The sequence below is a fragment of the Ambystoma mexicanum genome, chromosome 7q (genome assembly GCF_040938575.1).
Source record: "Ambystoma mexicanum isolate Mex_15411 chromosome 7q, UKY_AmexF1_1, whole genome shotgun sequence".
NCBI lineage: Eukaryota > Metazoa > Chordata > Amphibia > Caudata > Ambystomatidae > Ambystoma > Ambystoma mexicanum.
In genome coordinates this window covers 684,980,739-685,004,485 of record NC_090941.1, presented here as the reverse complement: position 1 = coordinate 685,004,485, position 23,747 = coordinate 684,980,739, and the positions used below count along the sequence as shown (strand labels likewise).

General features: G+C 45.7%; 1 protein-coding gene across 5 annotated transcripts in view; it reads right to left on the bottom strand.

Moving 5' to 3' along the window:
* SPATA13 (spermatogenesis associated 13) overlaps nucleotides 1-23,747 on the bottom strand; it is a 183,053-nt gene that overhangs the window by 91,521 nt on the left and 67,785 nt on the right. For 4 of the 5 annotated variants that reach the window (XM_069640701.1, XM_069640700.1, XM_069640702.1 and 1 more), the window contains 2 exons: nucleotides 13,365-13,724; nucleotides 11,635-11,779 (listed from right to left, as the gene is read on the bottom strand). In XM_069640701.1, coding sequence (XP_069496802.1) covers nucleotides 11,635-11,779; nucleotides 13,365-13,724 — 505 coding nt within the window. The remainder of the gene's footprint in view (nucleotides 1-11,634; nucleotides 11,780-13,364; nucleotides 13,725-23,747) is intronic. The other variant, XM_069640703.1, reaches the window with a different exon arrangement.

The window sequence follows — 23,747 nt, the reverse complement described above, 5'->3', positions numbered from 1 at the left end:
ATCAGTTTATCTGTCTTCTTCTACAGAAACTCGCCCTTGAGCCCACTGTCCAGGGAAAGTACCACACACTAGCTGCCCTTCATTGGCTCTGCAAAGCCATATCAAATACAAAAGGCCCATTTTGAAAATACTACTGAGCAGTTAAACTGGCCAACTAGCCTTGAGGTCTCCCTCAAAGACAATTTCTTTTGTGTGTCCATGCTTACCAATGTTGAGAGACCCTTACTGATGGCAATCCTAAGCGGCAACCAGCTTTGGATGATCCCATCAAGAACTCTACCCTGCCGCTCCAAACTAGACCACGCTTTGGTAAAGGCACAGGGCTTGAGGACTGTAGGTGAAGATTTTATTCAAGAACAGCGGCAAGCAACAGCACTCCAAGGGACTCTGGAACCAGTACTACGAGAAGCGAGAAGTAGAACTCCAAGGGACACTGGAACCAGTACCAACAGAAGGGAGAAGTAGAACTCCAAGGGACTCTGGAACCAGTACTACCAGAAGGGAGAAGTAGAACTCCAAGGGACTCTGGAACCAGTACTACCAGAAGCGAGAAGTAGAACTCCAAGGGACTCTGGAACCAGTACTACCAGAAGCGAGAAGTAGAACTCCAAGGGACTCTGGAACCAGTACTACCAGACTGGAGAAGTAGAGGAATGGACGAGGGTAGTCTGGGCAAATCCGAGCACCGCTCAACACACTGAATGTAATGGAATGGGAACTAGTGGTAAGAAAGCAAGAAGCTGTGGAGGAGAGAGAGGGAGGGCCAGTCAGGGATACATACTGGTCTGGTTTTGTGCACTTGTTGATTTCCAATATTCTTATTGAATGGCATTTGTCACCTCTCCTTGACTATTTAATGCCTACCTCATGCCACCTTTGACCTTCTTTGTCTCATTCCAAACCTATCCGGATGATAATGCTTTCAAATCAGGTAGCGTGACCGCAGAATCTGGAGTCTTTTCATCATCTTGTCCTTCCAGCATCAACAACTGAATGAGTGCCAATCGTTTGTGTTTTAACATGTCAAAACTCATCTGCCATTTGTCAATTCCTGCCCTTCGCCGGGCTGGCTAATATGGGTACTGTCCCCACGCTTGACACAGCAGCAAAGAACTTGGGTATCACCTATGATTGTCTGCTCCCGTTTTCCACACAAGCAGAGGACATCACCGGGAAATCCCACTTTCACCTCCGTTGGCTGGAAAAACATACAGTCTTTCCTGAAGCAACGCAGAAACTGCAAGCAGCAAGAGATCCTGAACAAAGCTTGCCAATGCTTACATGCGAATAACCTTATGGAACTGCAGGAGTACCTATGAGACCTGACAGAACCAAGTGTGACTAACCTATGGAGAATGTAGAATAGCACGAACACTGTAGACGCCACATTATGATTTAGGAAGAGTACAGCAGGGCACAGGCCTCACAGCAAGAACTGAATACAGGCTGAGCAGAGAGAAAAATGTGTGGGACAGGGCCCACTGCCAAGGCCACAAGATTCGGATGACATTCCATTCCCTGAAAGACAGTAGCACCAGCTGCAATAAATACGAATAATTCCTCATAATTCAGAGCTGCACAGCTCCAAATCATAGTCTCCGAACATGTGAGCCGGCTGACGCAGACAATGGCAGCAACCCGTGCTGGGAAAGAGCCGATCTCCTGCCACCAGACAGAGGACCGCATCAAAGATGTTACAATGTGAGACAAGTGTTGCAAAGAGCACTCTCATAGCCAAAGGTGGTACACACAAGTTACAATGCAAACACCTAGTCATACATATTACCTTGAAAAGGTACACCAAGAGCTGAGAACCTTTGTGGATCCCAGGCCTGCGGACGTCAGCTCTAGCCTATCACAGTTTAGTATCCTTGGGGAGGGTAGCAACTGGCAAGAACCAAATGGTAAGACCCTCATACTGCAGCATTGTCATAGATGGTGACTTGGGGATGTACCAGGCCAGCCACCTGACATGGGAGAGCCAGTAGCATAACATACATAGGCGACCATATAGGTTATTAGGCTCCTGATGACCAATCACAGATGTCGATGGGTTTTTGGAAAAAGGCACAGGTAGGGACGGAGCAGCGATCATATTCTACATCAAAACTGGCCTGCGAGCCAGGAGAAGTTGAGATGACCATGGATTTCTTCTATCCCTGTGCTGATCCCTGTTGGTTTTGTCTGTAATAAACCGCAGTTTGAACTTGCCGTTGTCCGAGTCCTCTGCTTGTCCTGTGGAAGGTGTTAGGCCTTCCAAGAGTCCGCAAACTCCTAGTGGCCCTCTGGCATACCTGGGAGTTTGTCCTAACACCACACACAGTTTTAACCAATAGGATAGTGTTGTCACACCTTTACTACACAATTCTCAAAACGTGCAAGTTCCAGACACACTTTATTTTCCTAAGAAGGCACCTATCTCATAACCATAACATTTTGTATCCACACAAGATGCACCCGTTGCAATTAATTTCCACTATTTCAAACTTTCTAGGCCTCCCCCCGCTCCCAAGCAAAATGTGGGCTGGCCAGGTCCCCCATCCCAAAATACTGTCCAAATAGCTATGAACTATTGCGTGCCCTCAACACACCCTACTATAAGTATAGTCCCTGGGTTCCCCCAACTGCTTCCATCGGTTCCATGTGTTAATATCCCAGCAAAAATATCGCCATACAATAATATCGCCATATTTTTGCGTGATATTAAGGCATGGGACCTGTGGGGGACACCCGCACAACCCCCCTATGTTCCCAAAAAATCCTAATATTATCCCCACTAAAAATATCGCCTATGGCCGTTCCCAACGACCATATATATAGCGATATTTTTGGTGGGGATAATATTACCCGATACCCTTCCATCAAAGTCTCTGGGCTCCTTCATCCCAATCCTACCCAGTCCCTGGGCTCTCCCCACCTCACCACAGACCATGGGCTCTACCCACCACTATCCTATGGCTCCCGTCCATCCTGCTCCAACCACAGACCCTGGGCTCCCCTATCCTGCTCCCAGCACAGTCCCAGGGCCAGTGGCAGCTGGTGGATTTAAGTGGAGGGGCATAACTATTTCCCCCAGATATGGCATAGCAACCGAGCGCAGTGAGGGAGCCCAAACAAATCAAGGGGTGGTTTGGGGGGGTAGGGAGGTATCCCCCCAGGAATTGTTCTAAAATACTGGATTAAAATGTAGCATTTTAGAGCACATGCGATTACAGTGCTTAAGTGGGAGGCATCCAGCGTGAATCACCTCACAAGAACACAAACCATTATGATTAGATTCAGTAGAGCCTCGTGAAGCTGTGCCCTGCTAGAGTCGCGCCATCCCCTTCACTCCCATCATGGTCCTGGGCAGGAAGAAGACATTTGGCAGCAGATTTCTGAAGCCCCCGCATGGAACAAACCCACCACAACCGTGACAGCCCTTGATAACGACCTATAGAGGAATTCAGGCAAACCTTGGACTCTTGAAGCTTGCTCTCAGGTGGATCGGATCGCCGGGCACGATGATTAATGCACCGACATGCAGCTCCCAGCCACCTACTTTCCTACTCAGTTCACTTTGCTCTGCATCATGACCGGTCTCATAGCACTGTGACAGCCATTTGTAATGTGTTCTCACTGCGTATGGAATGCATCCATCCCCCCCAATCCACCTCCCTGTATTTAACGGATATATTGCAAGGTGCAGAATGAAGCGACGCTTCCCCATCCCCATCCTTTCCACTCCTTTACTCTTGGGGGCGCTACGAAGCATTTGCAATTGGCACCTTATAAAATAAATTTAAAAAAATAGGTGAAATGTGTCAAAATGGTTATTGATTACATGCCAAAAAAAAAAGAAGAAAAAAAAAACCTTGCATTTGCCTGCTGCTAATGAACCTGCTGCTCGATTCCACTACCTCCACCTCCGCTCCTCTCATTCAGGGCGTTTTCTGAGCGATCACCCTCTGCCCTCACTCCAGCTATGCCACTGAGTGCAATTTACCACCATCAGAAAGAACCCAGCACCCTGGCTCTTCTCCGAATGCTTTCCCTATCGAACTGACGTCATCGTCTGCTTCATGAACCGCCTCTTCTCTCTCTATTGATCATGTAACCTGTGCCTAGATGCCTACAGACTTGGTGCGCTACTTATAAATGCATAAATAAATAAATATGCCATTAAGAACACAATTAAAATCTCACAGAAATGCAGTGGACACAATACCCTTCATTGGTGCCACACAACACTGTAATTGATCCAGTCCCATCACCTGTGGAAACGACTAATGCTGCCAATGATATGATAGGATATGATCTCTTATTTATAACACGCTTAATACCCAAAGGTTTCTAAGCGCGGCCCCAGGGATCGAACCTGTGGTGCTCTGTGTCGTCTTGCTTCCAAGGCGAGCATGTTGCCCCTGAGCTATCCCCCCGCCCCCAAGACTATGCTGGCCCCAAGGGAAACAAAATACTCTCACTTATTCCTAGCTGTTGTTTCTGCCCTATCGTGAAGGGAAACGTTCATGGCTCGTCAGCCTGTTCCCAGGCTCCAAGATTCGAGACTGGCAAAGAGCCAAATCCCCCGGCCTTCTTCCGGGCTTCCTTCTCTGGCGCTCACCTTAGCTCTTTAAATCACAAGAGAATGCTTTGTTACACATGCTCAGATCCGGGGCCTATCAGATTCCCAGATCCCTTGCTGCTCAGTACTATTGGGGGCGGGGCGAATCTGCCAGCAAAGTTCCCGAGGGCAAATAAAATAAAACTTGACCCAAGATACTCTTGGCTATTCAGAGAAAACTGAACAGGCAGGTTTAGCTGCCCTATACAGCATTACGCCTAACAAGAAGGCGTTCAGGGAAAGGAACATGAAATAAGAGGTAAAACATGTTCCAACCAACAAAAGGGTGCACATGCCGCCATTTGGTTACTCCGTGCAATGGTTTGCTTGGTGCCGAATGCAAGGTTCTCCCTGCTTTAGGGTGGCTGGCTGGTCTATGAAGCGCAGCAGATGAATACATTTGGTTACTCCGTGCCATGGTTTACTTGGTGCCGAATGTAAGGTTCGCCCTGCTTTAGGGTGGCTGGCTGGTCTATGAAGCGCAGCAGATGAATAGATTTGGTTACTCCGTGCCATGGTTTGCTTGGTGCCGAATGCAAGGTTCTCCCTGCTTTATGGTGGCTGGATGGTCTATGAAGCGCAGCAGATGAATAAATTTGGTTACTCCGTGCCATGGTTTGCTTGGTGCCGAATGCAAGGTTCTCCCTGCTTTAGGGTGGCTGGATGGTCCATGAAGCGCAGCAGATGAATAGAATTGGTTACTCCGTGCCATGGTTTGCTTGGTGCCGAATGCAAGGTTCTCCCTGCTTTAGGGTGGCTGGCTGGTCTATGAAGCGCAGCAGATGAATAGATTTGGTTACTCCGTGCCATGGTTTGCTTGGTGCCGAATGCAAGGTTCTCCCTGCTTTATGGTGGCTGGATGGTCTATGAAGAGCAGCAGATGAATAAATTTGGTTACTCCGTGCCATGGTTTGCTTGGTGCCGAATGCAAGGTTCTCCCTGCTTTAGGGTGGCTGGATGGTCCATGAAGCGCAGCAGATGAATAGAATTAACACAGTCAGGCTTCTTTCAGAAGCTGGATATGGAACCTTCAGTACAATGTCTGGGGGTACAAGCTGTCCCATTTCACGGCCTAAATTCCCATACCCAGAGGTCCCAAGCTCATGTTCTTTACAACCTTTTGCGGACAACCCCTTACAGTTAGCAGCATCTCTGCCGCCCATAATATCCCGGTAACATAGGGACATAGGGTGGGGGAGACGGTGTAGTCGTTCCCTGGTATCCTGCCAGAACTACCGACGGGATACCGGGGACCTCGTAATGAGCCCCATTGTTTACAGACTTTCACCAGCTGAGGGAGGCCATATCCCATAGACTGGCTATCCGACACACCATTCAGCTGCAACATAGATGCCTACTTTAAAAACAAAAGCCAAGAACTATTTGTCTTCACTTTAGTGCGCTTGCCCTGACTAGAGGTAGGAAAAAATAAAAAAATATGGTCTATTGTTGTAAACGCATTCTATGATCAGAGCAAACATTTTTCGTTCCATCCACCGAAATACTATGCCAGTATATTATTTCAGCAGATTAATAGATTCAATGGATGCAAATTATTGTACATTAACTTCAACAAAATTATATTTGGCGTTTTATATTTATATAGCACCAACTCATGGGAAACCCATTTCGAAGCACTTGTGACCAGACGTCATGATACATGAACTCCTGCGCGTGCTACAGATTGGGCTTAGTACACTGAAACCGAGACACAAAAATCATAGAAATCATTTTGTCGTGTACACGGGAGTATCCAAGGTGGCAGGAGAAACTAAATAAAAATACCTTTTTTGGGAGGGGTCAAAGAAGGGAGCAAGACCCAACCAGCTATCTTCATGGGCTTCCATGCCCCACACCGACAATATCGCAACAGTTTGCAAAATGTAGGGGTGCACATGGTCTGAACCGAGCGAGCCAACCTGAATTAATCCTGTAGGTTTTGGTTGGGGATTCTGCTTAGAATGTTTTTTTTAAAATTATAGGTTCACATTGGGTAAAACTGTCTGAAAAATATGCAGAATGTACGTACATTCCATTCTGCAGGGCAACATACGAAACACTCCAATAGATGCCAGGGGTCAACAGCACACAGCAGCATGTTGTAATGAGTTGATGTTGGCGGTTCCCAGAGGAAAACAAACAGGACTCCTCTCTAAACAATATATGCTGTCATTGCCCAACTTTCAAGCAGGTTTAGTTCTAGACAAGACACCCCAGCAATGCCCTCAAAAATAGATTTTCATGCTGCTAATGCTGGGAAAAAAAACAATCTCTCAAAAATTCATGCAATCATTGCCCATCTTTCATGGCCAAACCCAATCCTGCCCACACTGCCCCAATTCTGCATTATGTCGCTCTGTGTGTGCACAATCTGCACCTTTGCCCCAGACATACACACAGGTAAACTACATTTGTTTAAACCTACCTTTTTATTTGTTATGAGCCTAAGAGTCAAAGCGGCTAATTATTTCACAACTGACCTTGGAAAACTTCAACTCTCCTTAAACTTTCCTTCATGTCTTCGTTTGAAGACATAGACACGCCCAGGAGAGCCTTTGTGATAAACCCATTTGCTTGTAGTCATTTCAAAAAGGTACGCATCATGTGCACCACATCTGCAATCAAACAATCATTTAAGGACAGCCGATATTTTTGAGAGGAAAGGCTACTCCTGGTTTGTTTGCCATGTCTGCTGCCAAGGGTGCAACTACATTTAAACTTCGGAGACCTTTGGGGCAGCGGGGGAAATCATATTTAAAATGGTGTGGGAGCAGTTACCTTCAGCGACTATTGGCAGACCAAATTTACTTGTATGGGGCCCCCATCCTGTTACCAAAAAATGTTTTGGAGAACTAGTGTCAAATTAGTGCACATCTAGCCAGTGACATTACCCAATTACATGATCGGATTTAAAAGACGACATTCACACTTTTAATGAGTCCTGCCAGCATGAGGTGGTTGGCTTTGTCAATTGCTGGTTCATGGTGCATGTCCTTTTGCCAAAGTTAGACTGAGTGACACTATCGTTGTGATGTCTCAGTGGTGCTATTGGGCTGTCGGGAGGAAAGTTCTGAGCAATTGAATAGAAAGAGTGGGCAGTGCATTTGTGCCATGACATAGTAGGGCCTGAGGTAGCATCACTTAGCCTAGAAATCACATAATATGGCACAATAAGACATAAAAGTTGGAGAAATAATGTTTTTCAAAGATAATTAAATGTGACCAACTGTGATGTTTACAAAGTGAAAAAGTTCGCCCTCAGTTATTTAGTGGTTTGCTGGCCAAGACTTGTAACAATAACCATCAAATTTATTGTTTTCCTCTTGTACATTTTCATCTAATTGTTCTGTGTGTGGGGGTAGATGGATCACCCAATTAAAGATCGGTGAAAATTGAGCCAAAGTGCACGAGGAAAGGACACAAGAGAAATCTGCAATTGAAATTACAAGCATTGGCTTTCCAGCAGTTTTGTTTTTTGTGTAGGCCTGAGAAAGACATTTGCAAGGCACTGCTGTAATGGTACTAACTGGCTATTAATGATAGCGGTTTCAAAAAGGTGTAAGTAGCTATGCATATAATCGAGGTGCCTAATACCAATACACAAACCAACCAAAACTGTTGGCTTTGCCAAAGCTTCTTTTTTTGCAGAACTTCATGAAAGACAGGCACACTGCTTATAATTCAAGTGGCTGAAGGCAGACATGCAAAAGAAAGTTGTATTACACCCGTAGTGCGTTTATATCTCCAATTAAGTTATTCAACCTCAGAAGACTGCTCTGAAATAACCGTCAGGCTCTTTAGTGCAAAGGTTGATGTTAAGGCTTGTTAAATTAGCTCAAAGCCATCCCAGTCGGATGTGTTTGGGCAGAGAGGGGCTGGGAGTAGGTGGGAATGACCATAGGGATTAGCATGGCCACGAGCAGTCAATGGGTGGGCCAATAACCAAATAACACCTACAAACCTTATGTCTCTCCTCGTATGGCATTTCCCCCCCTAGGTCTACTCTAACGGAATAGTTGCAGCATAGAGACCCATCATTGTAACACCTCAAAATCATTATACCTCCCAACCCAAAACACATCTCAACACATAACCCCAGTGCCAAAACAGCACAGGCAACACAATGGAACATAGACCACCTGCGGACATATGGTACACTACTTTTCCCTAAACGACACACTAATCCATTACAAATACACTAATTCAATTCTTCACACTGCTTAAACACTCCGACACCACAGACAAAGACAATTTATCTTAGCAACGTGAAGCACATATTAACCACTGCTCCAGACAACTGACAACATATGTTATGTTATGTTACTTGGCATTTATATAGCGTCTTAGGTATCATTGGTATGATCTCAAAGCGTTGGTAGGTTGAACGCCCTCGGGAATCGCAGTTCAAGTCAGTAGAGAGAGGAAGTGTTGTATGGTGCGTGGGTGCACTGGATATGCGTGCAGCTGGTGTGGTTGTTGCATGATAGCTGCTTCTTAGCGGTAGGTGTGGTGCTGAGGAAATCAGTTAGAGGTGTTCAGTCTGGAAGGCGGACCCCCAGACTGAGTTATGGCTGCGTTAGGCCTGAGGAGACGCCCAAGCTAGTCGGAATGTGCTCAGCTAGCTGTGTTTTATTAGTATGATGAGGTGTTTGTGGGGTCATGTTAGTATGAGAACAGCTAGGCCGAATGTGTCATAGCATAGCTGTGTTCTAGTTGAATGATGGTGTATAGGAGAGAGTAAGCGCAGTAGTGTGATATGGTGGTTATCAGTGAAGCGCATGCGATCAAGCACGAGAGCAGAACCGGGGGCGTACATAGCGGATACGTATATAGAGAGACAGGATGGATAGGCTTAAACATGTCATACAGATAACACGGAGATACAGGTACGTAGCATATACACAGCATATATATAGGAGATAGAGAGATATACAGAGATATATCCACTCCATCCACTCTGTCCTTTTGTTCCATCCACTCCATCCCATCCTTATGATAAAGAAAGGGTCCTCCACTAACAATGCTTGCAATTCACTAACTCTTCATATGGAAATAATAGCCACCAAGAAGGCAGTCTTGTATGTTGCATGTTTAAAGCTGGATTTATGCATAGGCTCAAATGGGGGCCCCCATGAGCTTTGTTAGTACTATATTGAGATCCCATCCTGGTGGTGGGTTTGAAATACGAAGGTGGAGTTATTGAATGCCTTAATGACTGGAATTTTCCACCACGATACCTTACTCCGAGAGGTGGTTTAAAAAAGCACTAGATTATGCTGTCTTAAGCTGAAATCTAAACTAGTATTGTTCAATATGAATTGTCGGTTATATATATATGGTTTGATGTGATGTTTATCTGCTTTTATGGTACTCTACCGAATAAAGCTATGTTTTATTTCTTATACACACCACAGAAAGCCGTATCCATTCAGATCTGCACTGATCAATATTGCAACAAAGCAACCTTGCCCGGCTCCATTAGTCCACCACCCCACATTTTACAAACAAAGTCAAATCTTCCCGGCATCCAGTGAAGCCAGATTGGGGGGGGAGGGGGGAAAGGAGAGAGAGAGAGAGAGAGAGAGAGAGAGAGAGAGAGAGAGAGAGAGAGAGAGAGAGAGAGAGAGAGAGAGAGAGAGAGAGAGAGAGAAGAGAGAGAGAGAGAGAGAGAGAGAGAGAAAGAGAGAGAGAGAGAGAGAAGAGAGAGAGAAAGAGAGAGAGGGAGAGAGAGAGAGAGAGAGAGAGAGAGAGAGAGAGAGAGAGAGAGAGAGAGAGAGAGAGAGAGAGAGAGAGAGAGAGAGAGAGAGAGAGAGAGCTTAACCATCACATTTCTCCAATTTAGTTGCTTTAATGTGTGCACTAAATGTTAGTCACATGTTCAACGAATCTTTATAAGCAGGGCAAGATTGCCATGTTAAAAGCTAGGCATAACAAGTTCCTTGGCATGACTGCCAGTTGACCACATGCACATGGTGTATCACTTCTTATTCGCCAATAATGGTCACTCGGCATTGGCTATTGGCGAGTTCATATTTCTTGGCACCAGACACATTATCAGCCTGTTTTGGAGTAGAGAAGTGGAGCCATTCTATAATAGTTTAAAATCTAGATGGCTATCACATTCATGGGAGTTTAAGTTGTTACATAAAGTAATACCAACAGTTTGGTCACTAGATGAGTCACGCCTACCCTTTCAAGATGCATATTCTAATGTCTATAGTCAGGGGTGGACTGGGATCCAAAAGAGGCCCTGGAAATAGTTTTCAAAGTTGCCCCATATTACACATTTTCAGCAAGCCCAACCCTTCTCCTATAAGGAAATGTGTAAACAACATAGGTTAAAACACAAAAGAGGCCCAGGTTGCGGAGACCTACTGGGAAATCTCCAGAGTTTCTTATAGGCCAGTCCACCCCTGTCTATACAGTGTCAACATAGTTCTGTTTTTCCGAAGCACCGAGGAGCGGTGACCCATTGTTAGAAAGAGATGATGACTATGGTGGAGGTGAAGGTTGGCGTGCTCTATCTGCTTGTGCCCAAACATTAGAACTGCCACCTCAGTGACAGCAGAAGCATGCCGAGATGCCATTTTTAGCCCTGCGTTCCTTAGCTGGTACGAGTTTGAGATCTGCTGCCCATGAGATCTGTGTGCCACCCACTGTCACAGATTCGAGGCCCAGAAGCACCAACTCAGACCTTCATCCTTATGAAGAGTTATTATTGAAGATGGAGCAAATCTGTACATATGTCCTAACTCGCTACATAAAAGCGTGATAGAAGGATTACTCATCTTCAACATTGCATCAGCCCGTGTTGGGACCCAACGCTATCTGGAATGGCATCCATTTCTTTGCTAAATGTTTGGAAGGATGGTTGGAAGTAAGGGGTGGGGACTTAAGCAATACCAATCTATTGTCGCCATATACTTGGAAAGCGAAATTAGACGGCTCCCATTGTGATAGGTCTACATTCCAAAAAAGTCCAGATCCCTCTTCTTCATCAAGCTATGTCTGGGAGGCACTGTTAGACTTACTGTTGGAAGCTCTCATTTGCCGTCTGCGTCCCACTCGGTCCAGGCCAATGGGCGTGCTCTGCGAGAAGCCGATGGGCCGTAATCTTGCAGAAACAGCCTTGTATGGTGGCACCTGATGGGCAGGGACAGGAGGCCTCGTTGTGGGCTGCAGGAATAAAAAGAAAGCAGCATTAAAAACAAAAATTCTGGAAACAGTGGGAGTTGCATGGCCATTCATTCACAACACATAGCCTGAGAACGCAGCCCGAGATTCACTAAGCAGAGCTTATGTCTCATTCAAGATGGCGAATGTCACATAGAGAAATGAACTGGCAGATTAGATAGCTCTGTGAGATAAGGAACATCAGCACGCAAATCAAAGGCTTGAATGACGATTGGGGGGCTCTGCCATTTCTAGTGTTCCACCTTAAATTCTTCAGAGCTTGACATAATGGCTGCCATTGGAGGAAGGCATTGAAATCAACACACACACACACACACACACACACGCACGCACGCACGCACGCGTCATGGTCCATCAATATATTTTGTGCCAAGGTACAGGAGACACTTCCCACAAGCAGACCTACTAGCAAGCTTATCGTTTTTGGGCCGATAATCATCCACAAAATATGTCCTGCCCAGGGCATGCCCCAATCGGCAGCCACCTTTTCTCAAATCAATTTAATCAGACGAGTTAATTCAGTTTCTGTGGGTTTGTTTGGGCACTTACTGTTCAGAAACATAAGAACGCCCAGCTAAAAGGTGATATAGAGCACATTGCCTTACCAATTATTACCGAAAGCTAAAATGATTATCTGCGATGCATATCACTCAGTGACTGCTGAAAACTAAAAAGGGCTTGCTGTGTTCGACGCACTGCCAGGTTGCTTTATTATACGTTTTGTGAATTTTGGAAGCACAGAGCATGCTGAGGGCCTCATCACGAGTTTGGCAGTAACCCTTAAATGCAGCCGTAGCGCTATTACCGCCGCATTTAAGGGTCCTTCAAATCATGACCGTGGCGGATTTCCCCCAGCTGAAATCTGCGTCAAATTTGCCGATTTTCGGTGCATTTACCGCCGGCGGGAAATCCGCTGGCGGTAATATCAGGAATCTTCCCCATTGGGCCCAATGGGGAATGAGGAATTCCCGAATGGGCCCAATGGGGAATGGGCAATACCCGTTACGCTAGTCGCACCAGGGGGTTTGGCGGTAGGGCTATTAACTCCGGCGCTAACAGTGCAGCCGAGAAGGGTAGAAAATGGCCGCTTCTGAGGTGGGTATAACTCCACGCCTCCCAGTTATCTATAAGGATACAGTGGTTGCAATTTAGTAAAATATCATGGCTATGAAACGTATTAATGTTCTGAAATCTTCCTCAAGGTGTCAAAAAAAAAAAATACAAAAGGTACACTATCGTGGGAAAAGAGCATGTAGCCCCTTCAAAAGGAATGTCGTCATTAATAGAGTAACACTTATACGTCAGGTCCACAAGAGCTTCACACATTTGTTCTGCCGATATCAAATACAAACTCAACAGCTTTGCAGCAAGAGTGTTAGTTTTTGTTAGAAAGAGAAGTTTGAAAAAAAATCAGATGTTAGTTTGATTAATATTCATGCTTGATTAGACTGTTCAAGAGGTCATTAAATAGCAGGAGCAGAAGGAACTCCATAGAACGTGTTAATGCTGGAAGAGACAGGCAGCGTGGTAGTATTCCTTATGCAAGGAGAGCCCCCGTAGGTCTTACTTGTGCAAGCAGATCAATTTCTTCAGACTGGCTCGCTCCATAGAAACTGACCCCCCCTATGACCGAGATTGGTCTCCGTTTCCAGTGTCTTTGGTTGCCAGTTGCAGAGATGTGGGTTTCAGGAGCAGAGAAGGACCCAGGGGGATTTCCACCATTCACAGTATCCATGTCCTGGCATTTTGCAGCAATTGCATCTTCTGGGATGGAGAAGCTACGGATGGCCAACTGCCCATAGTCCGAGAGAGGTCGGGGCCGTGGGCGACTTTTCCCAGAACTCCACCTTCTGGGTGCGTTCCTGGTGGCATCTGCTCCTTCTTCATCATCCTGAGATGGGGACTTTCGCCAGTCTTCATTGATGACCTTTTTATAAACGTGGAAACATCAGATGAGGCACTTCCATTTAATTCATAGGCATGAGGTTCTACTTATGGATGAGTACATTGTATGTTAAAAGGCAAATACGACAAAAACTATGATCAAAACATATTCGCATTTTGCTTTTTATTGTAATTTCTTATCTTTTGCTAGCGCTTAGATCTTTACAGATGAACACATTTGTACACTTAGCAATGCTTGATAGTTTGTCATGTATGATCCGTTTGACACTGTGAACAAACTTTATTGAAAAAGGTAACTAACCCCATACACCCTTGTGAGCAATGCAGATTTGAAATGTCATGAATGGTAGAAGTTTTTAAGTGAACTAATTTTATGGAGTCTGAATACTGCACGCGGTAACTGGATATCGTTGGTGGTGCAGGTTTGTTTGTCCTTCTACAGACATCAAGGTTTTCCATTTTTTTGGGTGTGGGTTTGCTCATCACGCATCGTCATATTTGATTATCCAATGCCTCACATATTGGTCACTCTATTAAACATCCTATGCAAGTGGACAGTAGGACACCCAAGGCCAGTCTCACCAGAACAATAATCATTGGGGTTAGGACCAAGTCATGTCGCAATGCGTCACTACCATGTGCAGTGCGCACAACTCTTGTGCAATTCAATAGTCTCAATCTCCTTCCTCTGAATTACCTCCAACAACTATTCCAAACAGCCAAAACACTTTGCTAGGTTTAGACAGACACTCCCAACACTAACATTTACTTAAGCAACGTCCCTTTCAATTGCAATATGGCACAACCAGCTAAGAAAACTGCCACAAATATCAAAACACAATGGATTCAGGAAGCTTGCCATCTCTGTCCCTTACAAAGACCTCGTTCTGGGATGACTATACGCCTTTTATTGACACACACATAATGGAGGGACCCTAAATCATGGTCAACAAGTACATAAAGAATGGTGGTGTTGCCTGGCTCTATACTAGTAGTCTTAAAGGCCACATCCCTGACCTGGCTCTGAAAGCATGTCCTAATACCAACACATGTGTTTTTATCATTGCTAACTGCTCCTCAGGACAAGATCCCAATTTTCGTCTAGATTGGAGTGAACGATTGGCATTCCTGGACAACAGCTTGATGATGTATAATCTAAATACCTGGATCAACGTCAAAGGAAACAGCACAGCCCCTGACCTATTGGATACCATAGAAAGTCTGGGTTTTAAAAGACATATTGAAGGTCCTCCTCACTCCCAAGGTCACACGTTGGATGTCCTGTCTCACAACTGTACTGTCAGTGTGCATCAAGAATGCACAGACCAGTGCTCTGGGTAGAGCACTACCACATCTAAGGTTACCTCCTCCTGCACGAAATCCAACACAACCTGTCCAGAGGCCAAATCAGAAAAGGAAATCTCCCTACAGGCCTTTCCAGAGCTGTTTTTTGACAACCTAGAAGGCCACACTGACACAAATGACCCTAAATTACTCCAAACCTCTTAATATGATTATAATATATTTTTTTATAACACTCATCTAGCTTGCAAGCAGAGTGCTGTACAGGCTCTCTAAGGTGCCATTGGACGCTTAGCCCACCTTCTTTATCTAAACGACCCAAATCAGCGGTCAAGACCAAGAGCAATGTCTGATCGACAATTCGTCCTCAAGAATGATCTAGAAGCTACCAAGGATCAATCAGGCCAATCCAAACTGGCCCCACTACCCAATCCCTGGCCACCCACATGGTGACCTTCTTAATCTGCAAAGCTGAAGCGATGTGAAACTCCAACCCAACGCTGAATGGCCATAACCACACACACCAGTCCTCAACCCCAAGTGGAGTGCAGTCTTTGAAGTCTTTCGACCACCATCCTTGGAAAATATTGTGCACATCCAGAAAAAAATGAAAACATTTAAATCAAAAGCACACCCATGTTTAGTGCACACAACTAAGCCGTTCATGCCTTAACTGAGGAGTCCCCTTGATGACCTTGTGCAATCTAGACCTACCCAGCAGCCCCTTCTCAGTCGCAGTCAACAATGTGGTAATCGCTCCCTTCAAAAGAAGCAGGGGGTTACACTCTGCTAACTATCAACCTATTCCTAACCCCCCCATTTTAGCCTCAATTGATTTAGAGGACAGTGAGGAAAACCAGCTATAAATCTACCTGGACTCCAGCCCCTCCAAACACAACACATCACACGGCTTGCCTCTCCCTGTCCAAACCCGGATGCAGCTGCGCCTTAACCTAGGAACAAATGCTCTGCAGTCATGCCCAAGAGTCAGCGGCCCAAGAGAGCGGCTAAACCGGCTTCCAGTCCTGTAACAACGACCAAGAATTGCAGAGGGATATTCTGCCGGGCCGCCTTCCCCTTCCAGCGCAACGTCTCAGTCACTAATCATCTGTCACCACACACTCAACTTGATGCATAGGGTTCTTAAATTAGTGGCCATGAAGTAAAAACAGTCCAAGCCCGGGTGATGACAAAGCTGGACCAGTGCAATAGACTGTTACTAGGAATTCCAAAATGGAGATTTCCCAGCTATAAGCCGTTCTAAAGAGGGCAGTATGCAGACTGCTCAGCTTAAAGAAATTAGACGATGTCTCCAGAGCCCTAAAAATAAAAAAAAACAAAACAAAACAAACATTTTTAAAAAACACAAACATGCCCTCCCTATCCATTCTTATCCACATTGAATTTAAGGTTCTTTGCACAATCAGAAGAGTGGGCTACAACATCAGGCCCGAATCTCAGTCCAATCAAATAGACCCCCCTCAAAGAACATCAAGATCAAGCTCAATGAACAAGTAGTCACTCTCAACCTACTGATGGAGCATGTTTGGAAGTAGAAGTCAAGCAGTTGCAGGACTCAACCTTTGGAATGCTCTCCTGCAGGAGGGAACGCAGGAACCCAACCACCTGAAATTCACCAAAGCCTTAAAAATCCACTTGTTCCAGAATGCCTTCATGGAGAGGTGCTGAACAGAATATGGGCCACATAATTAGGTCTGAGTCATCACACTTATAAGCTTTATATTATTTTAAACTACTAGACAGCAATATGCTGGTCGGTGAGTACCTCCTATCCCACCCTCTGTGCCCTTCCCCTTTCCCCCTTTCCCCTCTAACTCCATGTGCTCCAAAATATTCTGTATATATACACGTCACATTGCAAAACACTGAAAACTAAAATCTAGTCAACTGATTTGCTTCTCTGCAAGTTAGGACAGTCATTTGTGCAAACATTATGGGATGCCATGGGCCAGCCAACAAAAATGGCCAAACCCTCCTTTAAACAGGATGGTCAACACCACATGTTGAAGCCACTGTTACTCTCCAAGCATGATGGGAATTATTCTCATTGGGCCCATGATATTCTGGAGTACGAGCAAGCATAACAGGGAATTTAAGACCAGTGTTTTTGCCACCAAGATGTAGGTTGGGGCCTTGAAATGTGTTATAGCAGCAATACCACTTTCTTTTGAAATCACAACAAAATCTATAAAGTTTAATACAATAAATAGTACAAAAAAATGCAATAGAAATTCTAACACTACGTGTATGTATTGTAAAGAATACATGGCATCAAACAGTGAAGACAAGACACAAGTGATCACAGTTCAAGGGTGTTTATTGAACTTCAATGGGTTAGTTGAACGCCTAGATAACCCAAAATCTAAGGATGGGAGCAAGCGACGACCATCAAATAGTAATAACGTAGTCCTAGTGGAGTTTCTGTCAAAATAAAAGGGGCCTATACTACCCTATTGCCAATCCTTACTTCTAAATACAAATGGTGTGGGACAACAATAGAAGCAAAAAATAAAGTGTTCAATAAATGATATGTCAGGATAGTTGAGAAGTTGACTTCCCTTCCCCACATTTTCAGCACGGGACAAGGCAGCAGGCTCGAGGTTCGCACAGACTCCGGCTTCTCTGCCACGAGGATACAGTGCTAACCATAAGTATCAGGGCCTTCTGCCAAAGTCTCTTTCCAAATAACAGTCTCTTATTGCAGAGGGCCCGACGTAACAAACAAGCATCAAAGTTCCTTTCTTATCAGGAATCTCACATTCACAAGTTCTCAAGTCCACTGTTCACCATAGGTATCCCTCCTTCAGGCTCAGACCCCCTTTAGAACAATATTCACAATTGGTCTCACTTGATCGGGCTCGGACCATGAACCCCCTCTTCATTTGGGCTCAGACCCCTTTAGCACAATGTTCGCGATTGGTCTCCCTCGTTGGGGCACAAACCATGTAATCTTACCTTCTACGCTTTCTTCTTTATATCAATAATTGAAGACTTTCGGGTTGTGTGATGGATTTTGCATAAACCGTCGCCGCACCACTTCGATTCACTTAATTTCTCATTCTCATCTTTTACTTTCACTTCTGCCACTTCTTGGCTCGATATCTCAAAGAGACTATCGATTGAGCACACTTGTGGTGCCGGACCACTCTGTAACTGGTATTGTATCTTTCTCTGTTAAAGCTCAAACATCCATCAGCAATTAAGCTTTCCTTGTGTCTTTCATCACACACGTTATCAATCTTGGTTCTTGCGCTCTTCATACAATGTCGCTGCTTGCAACCTTCACTTTAACAAAGACCGGTCTTGCATCGGTTTCCCCAACTCACCGGCTGTGTTGATCTTTCAAGCACTACTTTGATCCTGGAGCCAAGGACGGTACCACATCGGCTCCTTGACTCGGTCAGCCATGCAGGAGGGCCCCGGGTATCTACAACACACAATGAAGGATTCTTCAGTAAGGTTTCATGGTCTTACGCTTTTTAATCTGAAGGATTCTGGAAAGTAACAGTTTTTCGCTGGTAAGGTCAATGTTATCTCCCTCCTTGCGCACCCTCCTTGGTTTGCTGTCTTCCTTCCCTCGTTCTGCTGCCATCTGGAAATTGCTGTTCCTTTGTGTGCTTTGCCTTGCTCCGAGTGTGCTCTCATGTTCTGCCTTTTATCCATGTGGCAAAGCTTAATTGAAGTCAGGTGTGATTGGTTACCAGTAATTGTCTCACCATAGTAGTGGGACATGTCAGGTACAATGCACGATTGTGAGTCTGTTTTCTCCCAGAGCAGGCTGTCCGTGTGAAAGTGTTCATGAATGAGGTAAGGGGGTAAAGTTCCCAAATATCCTACTGGGTAGGATGGGATTAAGGTGTTACAGGGAGGGGGACACCGTGTCTCGCCATCAGGTGCCTCACGCCCCGAAGACCGCTCACTCATGTGATCCTCCAGCACTGGTCCACTCTCAGGGTCTGAATCTAAAGGCAATGGCTGTGCCCTGGCCACCTGAGAGAGAGACCCCCGGGGACTAGCGGGTGAGACACCTTCTGGTTTTTGGCAGTATCAAGCAGCATATAAAAACACAGCTTCAGCATACAAGCCCACTCATATGTGTCCCATAACATTAGGGTGTGCAGATGTCCCGGTTTTGCCGGGACCGTCCTAGGATTAGGATCCCTGTCCCCCGGTCCCAAAACATTTTTTACATTTAAAACACATGACCCGGTTTTGGGAAAGGGAGGGTGGTCGCCACTGTAATACAGCAGTATCGCTGACGTTATTTACGTAACAAACTGTTTTCTAGCATCACCATTCTTGGAAACCCCAAGGTAGCCTCAAAGCTCCAACCTTTTTGTCCATACCACACGCATCTACTGATTGTGCCACTCTGACTGGTCAAGGAACAAAGCATGTAACAACCAAAGCAAAAGCTCCACCAAGCGGTATAGTGATGTATGTTAATATATATGAGATGTGCTGGAAATATTTCTTTTAATGCAGGATCCCATGGGCAGGGGGTGCCATGGAAAGGGGGCGTGACAGAGGTGGGGCAAGGGGTTGAATGTGCTTTGTGTGCAAGGCCTATTTTTATGTTTCTAACCTGTCCCGGTTTTTCATTTTCAGAATCTGGTCACCCTACATAACATGCAACCAACTAAAAGTTCTCAGTGCATCACTTTAACAAAACTCTTGATATACCATCATCTCACCCCTTCTCGCTGCGTGCTAAATTTACACTTCACTCTTATTATGCTTGCCACATAAAGTGTATAATGGCCCATTAATGTGCTTGAACCCACCTCTCACAGTACACACTACAGTTTAATTGAATAGGGGGCATTAGAAGGGGCTTTAGGAGGTGAAAGGGACAGAATTAAAAGAAATATGCATGCACAGTTGTTTACAAACCCGCCACACAGGCCTGATTGCCCTCTTTACATCCCAAAATTATTGTTCCCAGTTGCACGGTACTTAATCTAAGCATGAGGTGAAATGTATTATAGCCGCCCCAGAGTACTGCTCCTGTCCAGGAGGGGCTTAATATCCATATAGGACGGACTCTCAGAAGAGCCCGTTTGTTGATTCCTGTCCCAAGCAGTAATGGCACTAGTCCATCTCAAGGCCTGCTTTAGCCATCATTTGGGCGAAGATCCACATAGATGAATTCTATAGCTGGCAAAACACTCTTAAATGTCTATACCAGGGGAGTCTCCCCAGTTCAGCGCATGGGTCTCAGTGCAACAAATGTTCCTGGTAGTCCCCACCCTAGCGATCAGCCACAATCTCAGCCAAAACTGCAATGCAGGGTTTGAAATTGTTGGGAGCTTGAACTTGTTGATCTGGCTCAAGTCCGAGAGGGGCAGGGAGCCCATTCCAGAGGGAGGCAGCTGCGGAGAAGAGAGATCTACCGCTGACTCTCCGCTTGGAAAAGCGTCTGATCTGTAGAGAGTTGGAGCTACAAGATTGAAGGGCTCTAGCAGAGAGGTATTTGGGGAGAGTTGGAGGTAGTGGGGTACCAGGCCCCAGAAAGCCTGGTGGATGATGCAGAGGGACTTGAACAATGGAGGGAAGGAGATGGGGTCCCAATGACAAGGATTTCAGTTTTACTGGCATTAAGGCAGACATTGTTAGCAGTGCACCATGCCTGAATAGCAGACAGTCAGGAATGAGAGGGTAAGAAGAGGAGGCCACGGAGGGAAGTTTCAAGGAGAGGTGCGTGTCATCTGTACAACACTGGAAGTTAGGGAGAAGGCAGAGATCAAATGGGCTAGAAGGGCAAGCTAGATGTGGAAAAGGCATGGCGAGAGCATAGAGCCCTGCGGGACAGCACAGGTGGAGAGTGAAAAGGAGGAGAGCAAAGGGCCCAGTTGATCCTAGGAAGGTCAGTCAGAGAGGAAGGAGCTCAACCAGTCCAGAGCCAGCTCTGTGATGCCAAGGGTATCACGTAGCCGATTCATAAGGTTGGCATGATTGTATCAAAGGCAGAGGAAAGGTCAAGAAAGATGTGAACTGAAGGAGAGTTGGAATCGAGATTAGCCAGCAAGTCTTCACTGGTGTTTAGGAGAGCAGTTTCCATGCCTCTGGCTGCTCTGAAGCCAGACTGGTGGTCGTGGAGACAACTAACAGATTCAGTGTGCTGGATAAGCTGGGAGATTGCCAGCTTCTCCAAGAGTTTGCCCAGGAAAGGGGTAATGGGGATAGGGTGGTAGTTGGCCCGGACAGGATGGGTCAGTAGAGTGTTTTTGACGAGAGGGTGCACAAGGGAGTGCTTGAGGAGTAGCGGAAAGGACCCAGTGACAAAGGAGTGATTATAGAAATCAGCCATGGCTGGAGTAAGGGAGGCAATGTTGTCCTTGATAGTTTTGGGGGAGCAGGGGAGCACCCGTTTGGATGATCCCTTCATAGAGCGGACTGTCCAGAGACCCAGGTGTTAGAGAGAAAAAGGAAAGAAGGAAGGAATAGGAGGGGAGTGGTAAGGGAGGCCCGAGGAAGGGTGAGGGAGAAGGGAGTGGTGTAGAGGAGAGTGAGGACAGGATGTCCTGAGTTTTAGTGATCAAGTGAGAGGCCAGTGCAGAGGGCCAGGGAAGGCAGAGGAGAAATGGAGAATGCAGTAGGATTGGCCAGTTCCTTGCAGATTTTGAACATTTCAGCCGTGTTGTTAGTGGCCCCTGAGATGCGAGCTTGGATATAGGCCCTCTTCTACGAGCGACTTGTGTCGCATTGCCTCCCTCATCCCCTATCTTCAGGTGATTTCTCAGCCTTTGCTTCTGTCTCTAGGCCATACATTAGGAACTTTTAATTAAAGTCCCTTGGACATGTATACCCCCTTTACCTTTGCCGAGCCAAAGCATTTTCTGTCCTGGCCAGGGGGACTCCATCACCCTCAAAAAAAGAAGTACAGCCAAATTCCGGTGCCGGTCTTTGCGTTTACTTGCATTCAATTCTATTGTACTCATTTGACGTTACCCAAGGACTACAGCTCCCAGAATTTAATTGAGAATTGAAAAACTAATAATGGGGAATGGAGTCCCAGATAACATGGAGTCATGTGGAAACTGAATTCTTTGGTCATCTTACAGAACAACCAGATATGGTTGGACAGGTCTACTAAGAGATGCACTGTTGTGGATCTTACAACTACCAGACAATTGTATTTATTCTATTCATTTATAGGTTTTCCACAGTGCCAGCATGCAGATAGAACCACATTTTGAGGACTTACACAGCAGATTATCCATCATTTTATGGGTTTTGTAGTACACAGTGTAATCCTTATTTAGCACGACTGTGGAGTGTTTGAACTTGCAGGCATCAATGATAGTGCCTATCCTCATTCCAACACTCCTGGGGTGTGTGTACATATATATTAAAAAATAACCAATCTACGCAGAGTAGATGTTTGGAGATCGAACGATGCACTTTAATTATAAAGCCAAACCGATTGCATGGGAGTACAGATAAGTGGGATATAGCCTGTGGGTTTGTGGGGCTTTACCCACACCAGTGGCCTTGCTGATCCCTCTAGTCATTACCTGCCCCGCCCCACCCAAAACACTGCCTCCTGGGATCTCCTTGAGCTAGCTCTATCAAGCAGTCACATCAAACTAAGGGCTTTTATGGAACTTTGATTGTTATTTTAAGCAGCCTCCCAAGAGGTGATGTCTTAATTGCAGCTGTTAAACAGCTTCTGGTGTTAAAAAAAAGGTCTAAACACAAGTGTGCCTTCAGCAACTTGATTTTTAAGCAATATGTGTGTGTCCTCACATCTGCTCATTGCATCCCACACCTGTTAAATATAAGGTTTGGCAAAACGAACACGTGGGACTATTTAAAAAAGGTATCATCTAGGCATTTTCCAAGTAGTAATGCCAAGGTATTCATACACTTTGTCGGCTATTGCCATTTTCTGACCAGGTAGTGCCATTATGGCAGAGCCTGGCAAATGTCTACCCAATGCCTATGCAAAAGGCAAAACTGCTGGCTTTGCCAACGTTTTTCCTATGGAAGGATTTATGCTGGGACTGGGGTGGCATGTTTAAGTGCACCCAATTTGGTAGGAGGGCACCGAGGCACTCTGCCATTAACTCATCTATGCAAGATCGCATAATTCAGTCAATTTAGGAAGTCACTGGTTCCCAAGATGGGTGGTTTAACCACGGGCCAAACATGGTCTGCGAGGACTCAACATATGCCCTAGAAAGCTCAGTGTGGGATCCATCTTGCCTGACAGCGAAGTTTGTACGAGCCCGCCCGATCGCACATTCCTCCATGCAGAACCCTGGTGAGCAACATGCTCAGGCAGCTTCTCAGCCCATATCCCCTTCCAAGCTTCCACGCGCGGTTTTACTGTTCCATTAAAAATACCGTCAACTACGCTCTAGAACTGAAAGTGCTTTGAGCTAAAAGCCAACGCTGGCTGAGCATCTCCCACATCTCGTGAGGAGCATAGAGGAAATGAGAGCCTTCGTCTGGATAATGACTGGACCGATAATGGTTTATCAGGGGCCAATGCTGCACAATAATCTTTCTAGTACACAGCAGACCATGGGAAAAAATCTGCAAGATGATGTGCGAGCACTCTACAGTAATGTTTTGGTGCTACCAAAGCTGGTATGAAGCCTATTGTTGGCACTTCTTTGGTTGATAAGCAGCCAGTCCTTAGCGGCCTTGTTCTATCCCAACTTAGTTGCTGTGTGTTTCGTTAGTGCCACGACTAGGTGGCACGTACAGGATGCAC